Source organism: Nycticebus coucang, chromosome 11 (assembly GCF_027406575.1).
Source record: "Nycticebus coucang isolate mNycCou1 chromosome 11, mNycCou1.pri, whole genome shotgun sequence".
NCBI lineage: Eukaryota > Metazoa > Chordata > Mammalia > Primates > Lorisidae > Nycticebus > Nycticebus coucang.
In genome coordinates this window covers 52,074,402-52,093,593 of record NC_069790.1, presented here as the reverse complement: position 1 = coordinate 52,093,593, position 19,192 = coordinate 52,074,402, and the positions used below count along the sequence as shown (strand labels likewise).

General features: G+C 37.7%; 1 protein-coding gene across 13 annotated transcripts in view; it reads right to left on the bottom strand.

The window, feature by feature from the left end:
* The window catches only part of ICA1 (islet cell autoantigen 1), a 173,692-nt gene that overhangs the window by 111,864 nt on the left and 42,636 nt on the right, over positions 1-19,192 (bottom strand). For 7 of the 13 annotated variants that reach the window (XM_053609001.1, XM_053609002.1, XM_053609006.1 and 4 more), the window contains 4 exons: positions 18,898-19,063; positions 15,058-15,130; positions 7,337-7,460; positions 3,118-3,316 (listed from right to left, as the gene is read on the bottom strand). In XM_053609001.1, coding sequence (XP_053464976.1) covers positions 3,118-3,316; positions 7,337-7,460; positions 15,058-15,130; positions 18,898-19,063 — 562 coding nt within the window. The remainder of the gene's footprint in view (positions 1-3,117; positions 3,317-7,336; positions 7,461-15,057; positions 15,131-18,897; positions 19,064-19,192) is intronic. The other 6 variants (XM_053609003.1, XM_053609009.1, XM_053609008.1 and 3 more) reach the window with 1 other exon arrangement.

Here is a 19,192-nt window from a genome sequence, read left to right as displayed (position 1 = left end):
AGGGAGCTCCTCCCAGGTGTTTCTGCGGCACCACGTGCTACCTCAGACACAAACGTTCCCCAATCCCGCTGCATTTTCTTGCTCTGTCTCCAAATGACAGCACAAGACAAGATGGCAACAACCATGTCTGCTTATCTGCTACTTACTATATTTCTCTGGATACTGCTATACTGTATTTCTCTGGATGGCCTGACTTAAATATCATTTGTTGAAAGGACAAATGAATAAATGCATATTAAGGATTCCAAATAGGGGGACCACATTTGTAAGGTATGAATTAGAATTTTGTCTCCTCTGGAAAGTGTGAACTCAAACAATAGAATTTTTCATCCCTTGAAATGTGAAGGTCACACAGCTGGCCATGCGGAGACTGAAATCTCCAGCCTCCTGAGGAGCCACTCATAGCTAGATGGCTCTCCCAGATGACTCAGAAACACGTTTAGGTAACACATTCCTGAGAGATAAATGGAGACTCTGTTTAAAATGGAATCCCACTGGGACAAAACACTAAGGCTTGCTCAAAGTTAAATTTTACGTCATAAACTCTGAGTGAACAGAAAACTCCACAATTTGAATTCATTCCAAAGGGAGCAGCAACCCACAAATTCATAATGCTACTGCTCACCTGCAAACCCACATGTGTCGATTTCCCAAACATCATGAGGTCGGTTGCAAATGGTGGGAATGCCCTAGAGGTTTGAGAAACATGGGCCTGGCACTCCAAACTCAATGCCTGGACTCTTGCCAGCCAATATGTGAGTGCTAACTTGGAGACTGGCCCTGGGGTTATGGCTACGAAAAGAACCAGCACAGTCCCTGTCCTTGTGGTGAGTCCAGCCTAATCAAATATACACTTGAACATAGATGTCTTTAAAAAAGTATTCTAAGTACACCATGTTCAGCTATTAAATTAAATCCAGCACACATGGGATTCAGGAGTAAGACGTAGCTTCAGCAACTTCTGCAATGGCAAAGGTTTTCTTTAAACATTTTTTTCCCCTAAAATCAACAGTTTGATGACACTAAAGAATGGGTAATGTTTCAACATTCAAACCAAATGACGAAGGACTTGGTTTTTATTTCATCCTTACATAGTAACTGTTCCCCAAAAACAAAACAAAATAAACATAAGTCCACGTGAAATTCTTCTGCCTTACAGGAAAATTGAATGTTTATTTTTATTATTTGGCATATAGGAGGTGCTTAATAAATGTTAATTGAATTAAATGTTAATTAAATCACAATAGAGACACCCCTATTGTGCCTTATTGACAAAGTCTATAAAATGGCTTTGTCAATTTTTGGTATTCTCTCTTAGGGAAACAAATTAGGCATATTTTGCAGGATTATGACTCTCACTTACCTATCCAACCTTGGGCTAGTTACCTAACAAGGGTATCATTTTCCTCATCTATAAATTAAAATCTGTGTCTTGGTGGTTGTGAGGCTTACAGGAGGCAATAGCTACAAATAACCAGCATTATGTCCTGCAGACAATAGATTTTTCCCTCCCTCTCTATCCACCTTCAAAACACTTTATTATTTGGGGGCTTTGATTTTCTCATTTGTAAGATGAATGAGTTTCACTAGGTGAACTCTAAAAGACTTTTCGGTGCTGATTTTCCATGACTTAGAAGGCTACCTTACTGAAAAGTTAGGTTCTGCTAACACATGAAGGACATTTGTGATCAGAAATAAAATGGACCCTGATTTCTCTTCATAGGGGAGGATTCTAAATTATAAACCAAGACAAAAACTTGACTTTAAAAGAAATTTATTTTTTCCTTTTTAAAAAAAATTTTCAGATTAATGTGAGGGTAGAATTAGGTTTCCATGTTTGCATTTGTTAGGTAAGGGCCCTGTGGTAGTTGTGCCCCCTCCCCCAGGAGGTGTGCCCTATACCCTTACATTGTGCCCATTAGGTGAGAGCACACCAATTTCCCTCTCTTCTTCCCCCCCTCCTTCCAACTTGAATTGAATTGAGTTTTTCTTCTGTGTGGGCGTGTATTAGTTCATCTACTAGCTTCATATTAGAGTTGAGTACATTGGACACTTGCTTGTCCATTCTGTGATCATTTACTAAGACTTTTAAAGGAATTCGTACCAATCTAATATCCAGCTCAAGAGCTAGTGACTCGTCATGCCCTTAAGTAATAGAAGTCCCTCTTCCACACATCTAGCCTCCAACACACAAGGGAGGTTTCCCATTCACAGCTCTGAAATAATGCATTTACAAAGAAATCCAGGGATTTTAAGCAATATCAATAATTACAAATGGCTCACTTGAAATGAGAAAAACAGTTGACATAATATTATGTCAAGCCTAACATTTGGCTGGGGTTTTTTTCCTTCACACTCTGAAATATATCCAGTCAGCCAAACAAAGAACTACCAAGCTTGTACAAAGAAAAATTGCTCTACATTTTCATAAATACTCAGTGTCAGACTGCCATCTAGTGGTAGGAGGTATCCTTATATGACCAAATCTCCAAACCCTTAAATTGACACAAGATAATTTAAAAACCAGCAAGATTATTCTTCTGCTGCTCACCAGTTATTTCAGAGAATTTTAAGAGCACATTCATCCCACCTGTTTTCCTCAAAGAAATTTCTGAAGAGGTCTATAGTAGATAAGAGTCCCTGCCACATGAGTTCATCCCTACAACTAAACCCTGCTGCTTTGGAACATGTCACAAAACAAAGGAGCATTATTATTCTATTAATTTTAATCTGCATTAGCAATTTAAAAAGATTTCCCCAGTAGTCTGTCTGTGCTCAACCTTCCAGATTCATTTTATCTAATCTTGATTTTTAGTTATGCATGAAAAGGCATTTTAAAAGTGACAACCTTACAAAAAAGTGCACATTATATGAAGATCTGACTTCAATTAAAACCAGTTACTAAATCCCAGCAATTTCTAGCTGTCTCTTCTATCTTATCCTTAGAGAATTGTATATCACTTTAATTGGTATTCTGTCACATAAAAAGACACTGGTGATGATTAATTGCATCCTCGGTGATTTTGAGTTATGTCTTTTTCACCAGAGGGATTCAAATCACACCTCATTACCTTCCAGCAGGTACCCCTTTTGGTAACTCTCATAAAAACTTCCTACCTTCCTGAACTTCTCCATTTGCTTGTAGAGGTCTGGATCAAGCTCCTGAGACACGTCCTTCATCCATAATAACGCTCCTCTGTATTCTGTCCGACACTGTTCCATGCGGTTCACGGTCAGCCAGGTATCTGAAATGGCTCGATGCCTAAAAGTCTCCACTTCTTGGTGAAATCGACATAAAGGATTTCGCAAGGACAACCTAGACAAGAGGGCAATAACACAATCTTGAAACTAAGCCAGCCAGCAATTTGAATCCTTGACATTTTGCCAATATTACATGCATGAGCCTAGAACAGTGCCTGGGACACGGAAGATGCTTCATCAATATTTGATGAATAAACGAAATGTATATGAACTGATAAGTCAGCTAGAAATGATTACCCATGTACTGACTTCTTAGTTTACTGTTACTTAACAGGACCATTGGGACATACCTCCGTTGTTGGGGATGCCCTCAGGCCTGAGCAGAGTGCTCATTTGAAGCTGGAACCAGTCCTATGTTAATAAAGGTCAGCCAAGGCATGACCACTGCCCATTTCTACACTTGGTCCCTCCCTGTCTCTTGTCCCTCTGAAGGCTGGCCCTTTGAGGAGGGATGGGAGTGTATGTAATTATGGTCTCCGTGGTAAGCCACTGTAGATTATTTTCCAAAGGCCCAGGCATCTGCTGCTTTCCCAACAGTCACAGAGGAATGAAGCATGAAAGGGTCTAGGAAGGGGGAATAAGCACACTTAGTAAGGGTCTATTGTGTTAGCACTTCCACATAGGTTATAGGATTGGATTCTTATTTAAAAAAAACTTGGGGATACTACAACAGAAATAAATGTAATAAAGTAAGTGTAAAATTATAATACTGGCCATAACATACTGCCATTTATTCAGCCAAAAATAAAAAGCTTAAGGGATATCAAATTTTTGATAAAATATTTCTTTTGAGGAGAAAACATTGCTTCTTTCATGTTCCTACTCGGAATGAGCAATGTCAGATGACTTACACTCTTAAAATATATTCTTCTTCATGAAGTTTAGGGGCATAGGTGCAACAAATAGAAATAAGATGGCTATTTCAATTTCAATTTCAATTTAGCAATCTCATTTAGCTAAAGAGAACAACAGTACCAGCGAGCTGAGGTTGGCTTTTGGCAATTACATCAATGTCTACAATGACTAATATGTTTGTAGTAGCCCTGTAAAATTATAAATGGTGTCATAAACTGTTTAAGAAAAAAAAATCCCCTTTACTATTTTTCACTATTTTTCCTCTTGTCTGCGAAGTATTCTTTTTAGATATCAAGCACGTCTGTAAAAATAGCTTGCTCACTTTGTCCTATCAAGATGTTGCAGGTTGTTTTCAAAGACATACTGTTGTGCCATTAAGTAAGCTTTATCCTTGCTGATTTAAATGTAATACTCACCTTTCATCAATAAAATGAGAGCTGTAGCAATGACTACCAAACAAGTCAGTAAAAGAAACACTGGTGTGAAGGTTAGTAAAACCGAAGACTTCTACTTAAGAAATAAAGAGTCCCCAGCTGTCTCCCTGTTCATTTCTGGACTCCTTTTTCTCTTCCCTTGGATTTTGCCCATTGTATAAAATACTAAAGTGGCTGAAGAAGAGTCTTGTGAACAAAGTATTCTCGGTGTCTGAAGATGTAAGAACATGAAAATATCAAGTTTCACATTTTCATTCATGAAAATTCACCTAATGAGAATAATTAATAAAGTGCCTGAAAGACTATTCTAAGGATGCTTATCCTTTAGTAGGAAAAAGCGGAAATGACCTGAGACATGAACAGAAGGGCTTAGGTTAAATGTGTCATGGCACACCCAGATAATGGAATACTAGGCTCTGAGTGTTTTTAAAAATATGTACATTGAAATAAGAAAGGTATTAGGGTTATTTGATCAAAAAATCAATTCACTAAATGATCAATATATAATACTATATAAAAATTGTATGGTATGATGCTGTTTATGTTAGAAATATATTCTGGCATACCCTGTATCACATGCTTTCAGGTCTCAAAAGTTCTTGAGAGTTTCCTGTAATCCTCCTAATTTTATGTTTAAGAGTCCTGGGACTTTCTGTGCTGGGCAAGCAGCCAAGGGCCATGAAAGCAGAGCCACTGTGCAGAAGGCCACCTTCCAAACTGCAAAGCTGGCCACGCTGCATTAAATTATGGATACAGTGCAGTTTGCAAATTCATATGATGAACCTTTTGGATATCATTTGTATAGTTTTTGTTTATATCTAAAGACTGGGTTGTATAAACTTCAGGCACTACATGGGTGCTTTATGGAATCATTTGGTGCATAAGTGTGAAAGAAAATACTGGATGGCCATATTATGAAATAATAATGTGATCAGTAATGGTAACCCTTAGAGTGATTATGCACAGGAATTTTACTTTTATTTTCATAAATAGAAGTTGATATATAGTTAATTTTACTAAACGCATGCGTGTAAGAATTTTTCTCAAGGAAATTAGTTACAATTACATGTTGAACATATGGCCATTTACTCTATGTAAGATTTTTCAAGAATCTTGGCTCGGCGCCCATAGCACAGTGGTTATGGCGCTAGCCACATGCACCAAAAGTGGTGGGTTTGAACCCGGCCCAGGCCAGCTAAACAACTGCAACAAAACAATAGACAGGCGTTGTGGCAGGTGTCTGTGGGCCAAGCTGGTTGGGAGACTGAGGCAAGAGAATTGCTTGAACCCAAGAGTTTGAGATTGCTCTGAAGCTGTGACGCCACAGCACTCTACCAAGGGTGACATGGTGAGACTCTCTCTCTCTCTCAAAAAAAAAAAAAAAAGGGTTTTCAAGAAATCGATTATCCTTATATTCAATTATCCATGTAAAGAGCACATACATGCATAGAAAGTTATCTATCAAGGGGTTCAAAGTAGTAGCACATCACTATTAGTAAAATTTTAGTTGCTTTGTAATTTTTGCCTTTTGGTTTGTCAATGTTTTAAAATTTTTCTAAAATGAATATATATTATTTTTATAAGCAAAAAATAAAAATAACATTAAAAGGTGAAATTTAATATTATAAACAGACATAATTCTTGGAAAACAGATAGAGAACTGCTGGAAATGGTTCCATTCAAGTATGAAAGTTAGCATTGTCCACAATCAAGGTCCAATGTCATAAAGAAGAACAGTTGCCCCTTTCCTGGGGCACAACTAAAAATTGACATCACTGATCTCTTTTCTACTCCATCTTTCCTGGGTTTTCATAGGAACAATCATGTAACACGCTCCTGACCCACAGGGAAGAAAGGTAGGAAGGAGACATTAATAGAAGTAAATAAACACTGGACAATTTGAGTGAGCAAAATTTCTGTAGGCTGAATATTCTAGGAAACTCCATACATGCCTTGTTCAGGTATAATTATGCCTAATGTTAGTGGCTGACATTCTGAGGGCTTGCTAGTTACTGAGGGAACAGGAAGAGAGAAGGACTGTCACTTTTCTCAGGTTTAAAAAGCAACTGTGGTCAGGGTGCAGGAGCTCCTGGTTATTGCATATCCACCATAAAAATATGCTATGGTTGTGTCTAAAAAAAAAAAAAAAAAAGCCACCAATTTATCACAATTTTTCCTGTGCCAGAGCTTCTCAAACTTGAATGTCCATCAAAATCAACAGGGATCTTGTTAAAATGCTGATTTGGATTCATCAGGTCTAGAGTAGGGCCTAGACTCTGCATTTCTAACAAGCTCCCAGGTGATGTTAACGATGCTGCTGGTCCAGGGTCTGAGCAGAGTGGTCCAGGACCTCCTGAACAGCACTTCTCTCAAGTTAATTGGCCCACAGAGAGCAGAGATGGAACCCTTCAACCTGGTCTCATTAGGTGCCCGCTTTAATCAGCAGCTGCAAGGGGACCAGACCGATTGCGATGAGCAAGGCTGAAGGTCAAATATAAACCCAGGACAGCACTCACAGTGACTGGTGTAGATAATGCCCCTGGCCAAACAGAATAAACATGGAAAAAAATTAAATTAATAGGTAGGAAAAAAATTCATGTTCATCTTAATTAGAGAGTTAGGTTCATCTTAATTAGGTAGTTAGGTTGACTAACAAGCAAGCAGAGAGCAGCTCCTCAGCCTCAGGCACAGCCTTCTAAAGATCACTGTGAAGTCCCCCTGATAAGTAGGTGATTCCCAGATTCTCTTCAGGTCCCCCCAAACAGAGCCCAATGAAGGCCACACACCTTTGCTGGGAAGAAAAGCAGAGGGCCTTTCCTGTTGCTTGCATCATTTTCCCTGCTCTGGTTTTGTCTTGGAAGCCTTGGGATCGGAGAAATTTTCCCAATTCATTTTCTTCTTGAGACAAGACTGATGAAGAAAAGACCAAAAAGAGCTATGAACAATGAGCATTTTTATTACAAAGAGAGCGAGAAAGACAAATCACAAGGTCTTCTCTCTTGCAGAGGTAAAGACGGGAAGAAATTAAATCCAAGTGGCAGGTTACAAGGTAAGCTCCCCCCACCCCATTTAACTTTCATGCTGTTCTTCCATTTATAATAGGAGATCAGATTCACTTGAATACATCTGTCAGTGAGTTTGGTACCCTGTAATCAGAACCAGAAAATGACCTCTGTACTGAAAAGCGAGCCCATAATGTGCTGTTTTGAGCTGAAATAAAGGAGTTAGGTTTGTCAAGTATGACTGTGGAAATCTTTTGTGCCTGCCTCAGATGCAGTGGGAGCCGCCTCCGATTATTCTCTCCTGCTGACTTTTTGATCTCTGCTTTCTGAGTTACATTCTGTTCCACTGTAAAGCAATTCAAATACTTTACCCGCGACACAGGCTTTTGGTCGGAGGTGGCGATGGGGATTGAGGTGGGGTAAGTCATCAGGTCAATGACATGGATTTTTAAATTAGGGAGCTGGAACCACATCTGAATTGATTATGCCTCATCTTGGCCTTATTTTTAAAGATGGCATTATTGGTGAAAAGTGGTTTATTTAAGCTTCCTACAGATTGATTTGGAAGTAAAATAAAAGAATTGTATTAATATGAATCTTTTGACACTGCTTTTCTACTGTTAAGAGTACATGCTAAGAAAGTAGTAGGCAACAGATGTATATGTAAAAATAATCATATCATCATTATTTATAACAGCAAAGTTCTTTCCCTATACTAAGGACTAATTTAATAAAATACAGTGCATCCACATACTGGAACAGTGAGGGTCCTTAATACAAACTGACACTTTAGCCACAGGCCAAGAGTAACAGTGAGCTTCCTAGAATGCATTTTCCCTTTAAACATAGCATTTACTATCAATGTACTTTGAACACGACTTTTATTTCCACCTTCTGCACTGATAGATTTACACACCATGTGTCTCTAAAACTGCTCTCTAAATGCTACTATGATTATTGTTGGTTTTCAGGAACCAGTCAGACTTCTTTAAGAATGAACCCCATTCCTGATACAACATCTCTGACATTAGCTGCAGAATGCTAGCCAGGAACCACAGATCCAAAGGTGAAGGCTAAACTTGATACTGCTTCCTTCTTAATCTGTGACTATAGTTCACTCTAAACAGTCCCCTGGGAGGGCCCCAGTTGAGAAGAGGCTTTTAGAATCCATTTTTTTTTCCCAGAGATAAATAATGACCCTGCTTCTTCTGTCTCAAAAATCAAATTCACGGGTCCAAGGCCAGCTCAAAGGCTCTTTCCCCTGTGAAGTAGTTGATCTCTATTTCTCTGGAGAGTGCATGCTCTGGGAATCTGCTATAGCACTTACCATGGCAGGACCTCTGTTAGTGTGAGTGGGCAAGTGTCTGTCTTTTCATGAGACTCTAAGCTTTCCAGGACAGAGACTTCATCCAAACTTTGTAGTCCCAGGTCAAGCCCAAAGTCTTCTATTCATGCCACTAATTAAATGCTTGTGAAATTGAATTAACTATAATTTTTGCCTTTTTATCCTTGTATGCTTTATTTTACTTAAATGCTTATTTGACATTTATCCCATAGTTCTATTTAGCTTTAAAAAATTCCTTTAATTTTAAGAAGCTTTTTGTTTGTTTTTTTAATACCTTCCATTCCTTGTTCTGCCACAATATATGATTCTCTCAATTTGACAATGAATCTTTGCCCGTGGAGAACAATTCCCCATTTTTGTTCATAATAGCACGAGGCTGCCGTTACCTTTTTACTTTGATGTCTCAAATCACACACAAATGAACGCAATTAGCTTAAGGCTAGGAAAAAAGCAATTCATGGTACATGAATGATTACACAGCTGGTGAGATATAATTTTTACTATATAAACCTGAAGCATTTAAAATTAATTTTTTGATCATTCTGCAACAAAGATATTTACACTAGAATATTTATTGCAGCTAAATTCACAATCACCAAGACATAGAAGCAACCCAAGTGCTTATCAACTCAACTCATAAACTCACAGATTAATAAACTGTGATATGTATATATACTACGGAGTACTATTCAGCCATAAAAAAGGATTTTACATCTTTTTTATTTACCTGAATGGTCAAATTATGTTCTTCTTAGTAAAGTATCAAAAGAATGGAAAAGCAAGTATTCAATATACTCCATACTAATATGAAACCAATATATAAACAACTACACACCCCCAAGAAAGAGAAACACAAGTATATTCAAACAAGGGGAAGTAGGGAAAGCGAAAGGGGGAAGGGAGGGTGATGGGCAAGTTCTCCCCTAATGTGTACAATGTAAGGGTATACAGCACATTCCCTAGGTGAAAGACTCAAGTACAACTTGAACTCTACCTTAGAAACAAAAACAATGTAACCAAAACATTTGTGCCTTCATATTAACCTGAAATTTTTTAAAAAGTAGAAAAAAAATTAAAAACTAAAAATAATTTTTGGTTATTTTACACGCTTGAGGAATAAACTTAGGATGGCAAACAGGTCTCATTTTAAGTGCTGACTCTGGTTAATTGGCAATGATACTTAGAGAATGGTGGAAAGAATTCTGAGCTCCAACAGACTCAAGGGTAGATTTTCTGAGAAAGATAATAATTGAATAATTAATATAATTATTAAGATAATTTATATTATAGTTATAGACAATATAATATAATAAAGAATAATTTAATAAAAATCATCAAAATTAATTTTAAAATGTACATATTAATATTTAATAACTTTTATAATTTTAAGTGTTAATATTAGTTTATGAAAGTTTAAAATTCAGGTATAACATAGGTATTAGATAACTCAAAAATTTCTACCTATAAGATTTCACCTAATTGAGACTTAAGAGTTCAGAGACAAATAAAAACCTACTTACGTTTAATTGCTGATTAGATTTTCAGGTGTACGATTAAAAAATACAACTAAAGAACTACAAAACCAAATAGCTTGACAGCATTAATTCACTCAGCACACATTTTATGGATGATCCAATATGTACGAGGCACTGTTCTTGTCACCAGAAATATAGTGATGAACAAGGCCCAGGAGGTCTTCACTCTTACAGAGTCTACATTCAAGTGGCAGGAGGTAGAAAACAAAAAATACACAATCACAAACACAAGACAAAAAAAAGAAAAATACCAGATAGAGCGATAAGAGATAGAGAGTAAGCGAGAGTGATTTGTAGTGGCCTTAGACTGGGTGGTCCGGGAAGGCACTTCTGAGCAGCAGGTGACCAAGCTCTGATGACAATGGTCTCAAGACCATCAGAGGAGGGGCATTCAGACAGTGTGCAAAAGGCCTCTTGGCAGCTTGGTGGACAGGGGAAAAGGTGACTGAAGAGGTGAGCTGGGGCCAGATCGTGTCTTATTTATAAGCTATGGATACAGGAGTTTGGATTCTACTTTAAGAGCTATTGGAGGTTTTTAAAAGCAAGACAGCAATATGATCCAACTTATATTTATTCTGAAATCATGTTAGACTCATAGAAAAATGACAAACAGTATACAGAGTTCCTGTATCCCCTTCCCCCTAAGACTTATATCTTAACTAATCATGGTACAATGGTCTAAACTAGGACATTAGTGTTGGTGTAGTACCATCAGCTGACCTACAGACCTTATTTGAATTTCACCACTTTTCTATTACTATGCTTTTCCTTTACCAGATCCAGTCCTGGATCTCCCATGGCACTGACATAGTGTATTTCCTTGGTGATAGTTCCTTGGTCTTTGTTTTTCATAACTTAGCCAGCGTTTAGGAGTACTGGTCAGATATTTTGTAGACTGCCCCTGTATTTGGGTTTGTCTAATTTCTCATGATTAGACTTGGGTTCTGATCTTCAGTCGTGAAGTGCCCTCCCGAGTGCATGGAATCAGGGGTTACATGATACCAACACACGTCATCCCTGGTGATATCAGCGTCTGGGGTTCAGCTGGCCTTCTGTACTATCAAGGGACAATTTTTTCTTTTATAATTATTACAAATCTTGGGGAGAATGTTAATACATGAGACTATGCACATATCCAGCTTCTCCTCAAACTTTCACTAATTGTAACAATCTTCACAGAATCTCATCTGCCATCATTCTCACTGTGGCTTTTGCCTAACAGTGACTTTGTGGTTTCCTCATTCATCCTATATACTATCATTATTTATTTCATTGCCCAAATTATGGTGGCTTTAGCCATAGGCTTGTTCCTATGCTTTTTGAAGCACTTCCTTATGATTTGCATAAAATAGTAGAGGCTCATCTTGAATTTTCCCCACTCCAGTCCTTGAATCAACCACTTCTCCAATAAGCATTCTTTTCTTAGGGAAGGGTATTTTGAAAACAAGGGTACTACTGTCAGGGCTGTCAGTGCTTCTCGCCCATCTCAGCTGACAGAGGGGGGGAAGGTTTGACTGTCCATTAACCTATGTGTACAAACCCATCTACATTTATTTCTGTATCTATCTGTACCGGTATTAAAAACAACAACTTCAAACTGACACCTCTGACTCCAGGGCAATACCACAGTGTTCACCAGCCTCTCCTTTTCTTTACTGGCAACTTCCTCCTATGATAGTGAGGCACAAGGCTCCCATTATCTACATTATATTTACTTATTTGTTCAACTTCAATATTTGCATAAACCAGTTCCGGAACGGCTAACCTACACCCTCTATCAGAAACAAATTTACCAACTAGAGTACAGGTTTCTTGTAGTCTCTGGTCAAAAGTACTGTTTTCAAAAATTCCTGAGGCTAGCTCTTTTTTCTCCACTTTGGTCAATTCACTTGCAATACAAGTTAGTTCATTTGTTACTGTTCATATTCCATTTTAGATTAGTCCACCTCTGATTGGGTCTAAGTTATTTTTTGAGTGTATGCAATATTTCTACAGTTTTAAGTCAGAGATACCTGGAGGCACCTAAGAGAGGTGTAGCTCCCTCCACCCTCATTCCTCCATTCTCATTCCCTCCTTCTCTCCAACACTTTCCCCACCCCACCCTCACCAATAGCAAATTGCTTTGGTTTCCAGTTTATCCTTCCTGAATTTCTTTCACACAACGAGAAGGCCACATGTACATATATTTATAGTATGTGTGTATGTATCCCCCTCTTTTTTACATTCATATTGCATTATATCCCCTTCTGTCCTACATGAAAGATGGCATATTATAGATAAGCTTTTGTGTTTTGCATCTTTCACTTAGAATATCCTTGAAATCTCTCCATATTAGCTCAGACACTTTACTCATTTTTCTTTCTTTGACAGCTGCATGGCAACAACCTCAAATCAACTGTATTATGTTTAATTCTCCATTCGAGTTGGGATCCCTTTTAAGTCCAAGTAGTGCAGAACTTCTCACTGGGATGGCGTGGCTTATGAGAACTTAGTGGATAGACACACAAGGCTTACCCACCACCCACAGCCAAGCTCTGGTGGCACAACCACAAGCCTACTTCAGAGGGAGGGCATTATTCTAACCCCTGACTTATAAGTTAATTTTGAGCCTTGATGGGAATCAACCATACTTCTATCAACTAATCTGAGGTGATTCGAGGAAAAAGTCTTTCTTTCTTTTCTATTAGAAACCTTAATATAAGTGCTGAGTGTAATTTTTGTGCAGAGAATCACTGTTTACAGAAAATCTGCAAGTATCCATCTTTTCATTCCTTATAAAAACACATATAGTTTAGTGGAGATGGGACATACTGAACTGTACATGCCTTTCTTTAAAAATTCAAATTACAATTTTCTGAAATTTTTTTTTTTTTTTTGGTTTTGACTACAAAGGAGAAAACGATTAATTTCATAGTGAGTATTAGGGGAATGGTGGATATAATAAAAAAGAATTTGACAAAGAATTCTCCAAACATATGATCTAAGAAAAGGAATAATCTGATCAAGCTTAAAACTGTACTCTGATTGCAGTATAGACAATGAGCTGGAAGAGGCAGAGGTGGAGACATGGCGATTAGCCAGGAAGCTAATTTGGAAAACCAAGTGAGTGAGCAATCACGATGACCTGAACTAAGGCAGTGGCAGAGAAGACGGAGAGAGAAAGGAGGATCTGAAAGCCCTTAGGGAGGCGAACAGATCAGCATTTGAGACTGGACATAGGACAGAGAAATGTGGGGGGTGTATATCACATGCCTTGATTTCCTCCTAGTCCAAGACTGTGGAGTTGGAGCGCCGAAGAAGTCTTAGCTCAAACACTTAGTAAATATTAACATAGATTAATCTAAAAATATTGCTGCTGAGTACTGTGATTTGGGTTGTGTCTTAGTAAAACACTACTAATGTAGAAAAGTTACCAATTGTTCATTTGTGATTATTGAAAAGGGGTTTGGCAGCAGTCAGCAGCAAAGACTTCCTATATTCTAGTGTCCAAAATACGGAGTTAGATCAAATGAACAGTATTTGACAGCACAACAAAGTAACTAAAATAACTAAAAGAGTGGAATCAGAATGTTCCTAGCATAAAGAAATGTTAAATGCTGGAGGTAAGGGATACCCCAGTTACCCTGATTTTATTGACATTGTATGCCTGTATCAAAATATCACATGTACCTTATAAAGATATACAACTTTTATGAACCCAAAATAATTAAAAATAAAAAATTATAAACATAAAAAATAAAGATACTATTAAAATGACCCACAGATGGAAATTTTAAAACATAGTAACATATATATACAACTTGATATTTGACATTTCAAAGATAACTTTGTTGGGGACACTTTTAAGATAGAAAGATCATATGAAAATATTATCCCATAGAAACCCAATAAACAATGCTCATGAAGAGATGTTATCAACAGAATGTCATCAATTAATTAAGTTAATCAATTGTATATGCCTTCTCTCTCCACTTATCATTTTAAAAGAAACAAAACTGTACAAATGAGGGCTAGGGGAACCAAATAAACAAAAATAACTCAAAATTTAAAAGCCCAAGATATAAAACTGAGAAATCATTTTTACAATTGAAAAAATAAATGACGGGCGGCGCCTGTGGCTCAGTCGATAAGGCGCCGGCCCCATATACTGAGGATGGCGGGTTCAAACCCGGCCCCGACCAAACTGCAACCAAAAAAAAATAGCCGGGCATTGTGGCGGGTGCCTGTAGTCCCAGCTGCTCGGGAGGCTGAGGCAAGAGAATCGCTTAAGCCCAGGAGTTGGAGGTTGCTGTGAGCTGTGTGAGGCCACGGGGCCATAAAGTTAGACTCTGTCTCTACAAAAAAAAAAAAAAAAAAAAAGAAAAAGAAAAAAGAAATGACATATATACACACACATACATATATCCACAGAGATCAAATACAAATTTCTCCTAATATATTTGCTTGGAAAGACAAACGGCCTACATAAACTATTGGTAAAATTATTAGAAATCCTTTTCCCTATCACTTAAAGAGCAAAGACAAAGTTTCCTGAACATGTTAAATAATATATTTAATATATTAAGGCAAAATGCTCTGCTATTTCTTATTGTCATGATCAATGTTTGTACTAATGGCATACTTACAACATATCCTCTTTTGATAAAGTAAAATCGCTTTAGACAAGTCCAAACAGGTTCTCTGAATTGAGTGGAACAGCTGCAATAAAAATATAAACAAAATCAAAATAAAATAGGTAACAATGAAATTAAAAAATAGTTACAATAAACATAACCATAGTGTTTGATTTGCCCACCCCAAATAAGATAATATATCTAAATATGGTTGGTATTATGTGGCATACTATATAGACTATGACCAAAGCTTTTAAATATGCTCCTATTATTCTATATTTTTTGGAGTTCATCACCTCTGTAATCTAAATTCAGATCACAGAATAATTCTTTCCTCCAGACTACTGAAATAATAGCTGAAAAACAGAAATGCTAAGTGTAAGGCCCAATCAGAGGAGTTAGCAAACCAGAGACCCTAATATTCATTCATAATCTAATTTGTTTCTTTCACCATTTGCTGTCCTTTCTTTTTAATGGAGGATCTGTCAATTAAGCATCATATTTAAAAGATGACATTAACTTATTTCATGACCCTCATGTATTTTATGACATGCTTAAACAACTGGAAAAAGCAAACAAAAATCAATCAGCTGAATGTTCTATCTGTTCAGATGACATCTGATAAACTGCTGTTCAGCTAGCAGCCCCCATTACTCGCTATTTTCCCAACAATTTTATAAAATATACAGATAGACCGTCTAAAGCCAGGCTACGGCCATACTAGAGGAAACTAAAGGAAAGGCAGATGTAGCTGTCCTGAGAAGAACTTAACTGGATTCCAACTCACAGAAGTCCCAGTCTTTGCTTCAGAAATGGAGATACTTCAAGAAAACATAGAAACAGACTTCATACTTTCTCTACTCTCCGTTATTGACTCAGAGGCCAGGGCTAGTGTTGATTAAAAAACCTGGGAGACAAACATCTTGTCTCCATGCAGCTACTAAGTGGCCGTGGTGATACAGAAATTATGTCCCGGTATCATAAAGAACTTCAATATTTGAGTGAAAACAGATGATCTGTTTCATTATAGATATGACCAAATTATCTAATAGTAACAGATGCATGCATATACACTTAAAACATTAAAACCATTCCTAGGAATGTTTAATATGATAAAACTTGGTCATGAAGAACATAAATTTACTAATTCTCATTTCAATAAATTAAATCCTCTACCTGTTTAGAAAAGAAAAAAAAGTTTCAGAACCATAAAACAAAACAGAAAATCAGCAGTCTGAATCTGTTTTAGCAAATGTTTGATATTAGTATTCTGAGTCACAAACCACCAACACATAGTGTTTCCTGATTACAGGAGGCAGGAGGTTCACAAAGTCATGTCTGGGAGCTGTTCTGACTTCACTTTTAAAAAGCTGAAGTACATATTAAGTGCAATAAAAGGCACAGTTCTGTGAGTGTGTACCACTGTATACACTCATGTAACCTTGGCAAGATGAGAAACTTTCCCATCATCCAGTCAGTCTACTCTGTTGTGACAAAGTGACTCTGGCAGAAAGACTTCTGTCATCAGCGATTAGTAGTTTTCTCTTTTCTTGAACAGAGGAGTTGTTTGTGAGAAAAGGATTTTATTAACAAGCAATGTGGACAAATCTTAAAAGTCAGCACAGCATTTCTTTGTTAACTTTCCAGTGGATACCAATAGAAGCTGACCATTATTGTAGCTTGGCACACGAGTTTTCTGTGTCAGGCGAATAAAAGTTCTTAGTTTATAAGCTAGAGCCTTTCATAGAACATTCAGGATAGGAGAACATCAAAAGGGTGTACACATCATTTTCATGTGTTTTATTGGTGGAGTCCTTCTCTATAAACATCAGTATTATTATGAACAGTATTCACTGCTAATGTCATTATCAGTATTAACATTTCTGTGACAGAATCTTCTATCACGTGTAAAATTGTTAGTCACAGTTAAGGACTCTGGGTACTATGTGCCTAGGACAGAAGCTACAGTGATTCAAGTACAGTTGGTTCTAAAAGGGCTGCTTTAAGAGTCTACAGAGAAATACAACAGTTTATATATTAGTAACTACCATATTAAATTATTCTTTGAATGATGTTTGTGTTTCCTAAGGTCTTGAGAAGAAAGACAGCTACGAAATATAAAAAGCATATATAACTCATAGTAAGTTAAGCTGCATTTAGAATACAAAAATCAAAATCGATGCTTCGTGGCTCTACTTTTCTTCTTTGGAACATCCTTATCAAACCCAGCTTCTATTTCAATACTTCCAATTGCAGAAGGAAAGAAAGGGCTGAGAACTGACATTAACTGCAGAAATGGGCACACTTCCGCAGTCAGGACTTACTGAATGTGTACTGTGCGTGTGGCTGGGGGTATAGGTGTGGCGAAGGCTAACATGGAATTTGACCTTATAGGTGGAAGGAGGCTATGAGTAAAATAAAACAAGGTCAGGTGTTAGATGGTGAGCAGGAGTGAACAGTGACTTAAAACAGAATATTTGGGTGACCTTCAGGCTGAGACATGAGCTATGTGAAGAAGCCAGTCAAGAGAAGATCTGGGGAAAGAATATCCAGGCAGGACATAGGAGATGGTCTGATTGGTGTGAACTTGCCTGGCTGTGGACCAAGAACTGAGACAAGGCCAGTGCAGCTGGAAGGCGGTGAGGGCAGTGCAAATGTGTGGGAGAGAGGAAACCTAGGACAGGGAAGCAGGGGCCAGGGTGTCAGGAGCTTTGCCGTGAAACCATTCTGAATGTTCCCTGGGACGTTAATTTACACTCAATAAACGTTAGCACTCACTCTATTACCTAATTTAATCCTCATAGTAACTATAATAAGTAAGCATTCCTATCACCACTTCGCACATTAAGAAAATGAGGATAAGAGGAACTGGGTAGTTCTCCTAAGGTTACAGCAGCTGGTAGGTGGGACAGTAGCCCGGATCCATCTGAAGGGACATCCCTGGTCTCAATGTCAGCTCATCTCTCACCAGACAGCCTTAACATTAGAATGTTCTCCCCGGATCCATTTCTACCCTCATGTGCCTAGAACGAACCTTATCCCTCTTCTGTAAGACAGACTTTCCCCTATAATTGACAAATAACATGTTTCGCCTTACCCCTCCCTGTTCCAGGATAACCATGGCTTCCACCAGGCTGGCCAGCCTTCTTGAAAAGCTTTTGGAAATGTTGGACTTACTATTTTAGTTCTCTTAAATATTCAGCTCATTAACTGTAGTTCATATATCAAATTTGGAGATCATTTTGAATCCTTATTATACCATCTAACATACTACTCCTCTCAGTGCCCTGTTACTCACAGAAGTGAAAAGTATGCTTTCAAAATTTTGATCTGAACTATTGACAGAAACGTCTGGCAAAGTGAGGAATTAGTCGGACTTCTATTAGTTATATTAATACTCTAGATCAACCAGATATGCAGCTGTGTTCATTCACATGTCCAGTGCTCAGTATCAATATTCTTAGACTCTACTTTCCAGAATATTTTACCTGAGTCCGTTAAGAAAATTAAATACTTACCTGACCCTAGTCTTCAGAAATCTCTCCAAATTGGACTCCTCAGATAGCAGCAGCAGCAGCAGCAGCAGCTCTTTGATTGCATTAATTTTTCCAACAAATGTTTACTGAGAATTTACCACATGCCATGGATTTCAGCTAAGTTCTTGAAATACTGAGGCATGATGACTACATGGGAATTCATAAGTTTAAAAAAAATACACTAGGATTGAATTTATCTGATCCTAGATGTTCCTCATTTCCAAATATAAAGCATCTCTAGGCCAGGTGAGCACAGTCCAGGACTTTGACCTCAGCAAGGTAGCCGCACTGGAGCTGAGAGGAATAAGGAGCTCACCTCCAGCTTGGCGTCCAGGTCTGCATCAGAAGCAACAACATGTTCGTCTTCTTTCTTCCCTGTGGCTTTAATAAAGGCTTGCTTCGTTTCCCAATACTTCTGTTGCATCTTATTTACAACGGACTTATCTTGAGCATATCGATCCTGTAAGTCCCAGGAATAACTGCTAAAAACATTTAAAGACCCATTTTATTCACAACTTTCACAAAGATTAAGATATTTTAGTGTGACGGAATTTATCTAAACATGACTTCCCCTTATATGTTTACATTTACAGCATCAGTAAACATGTAAG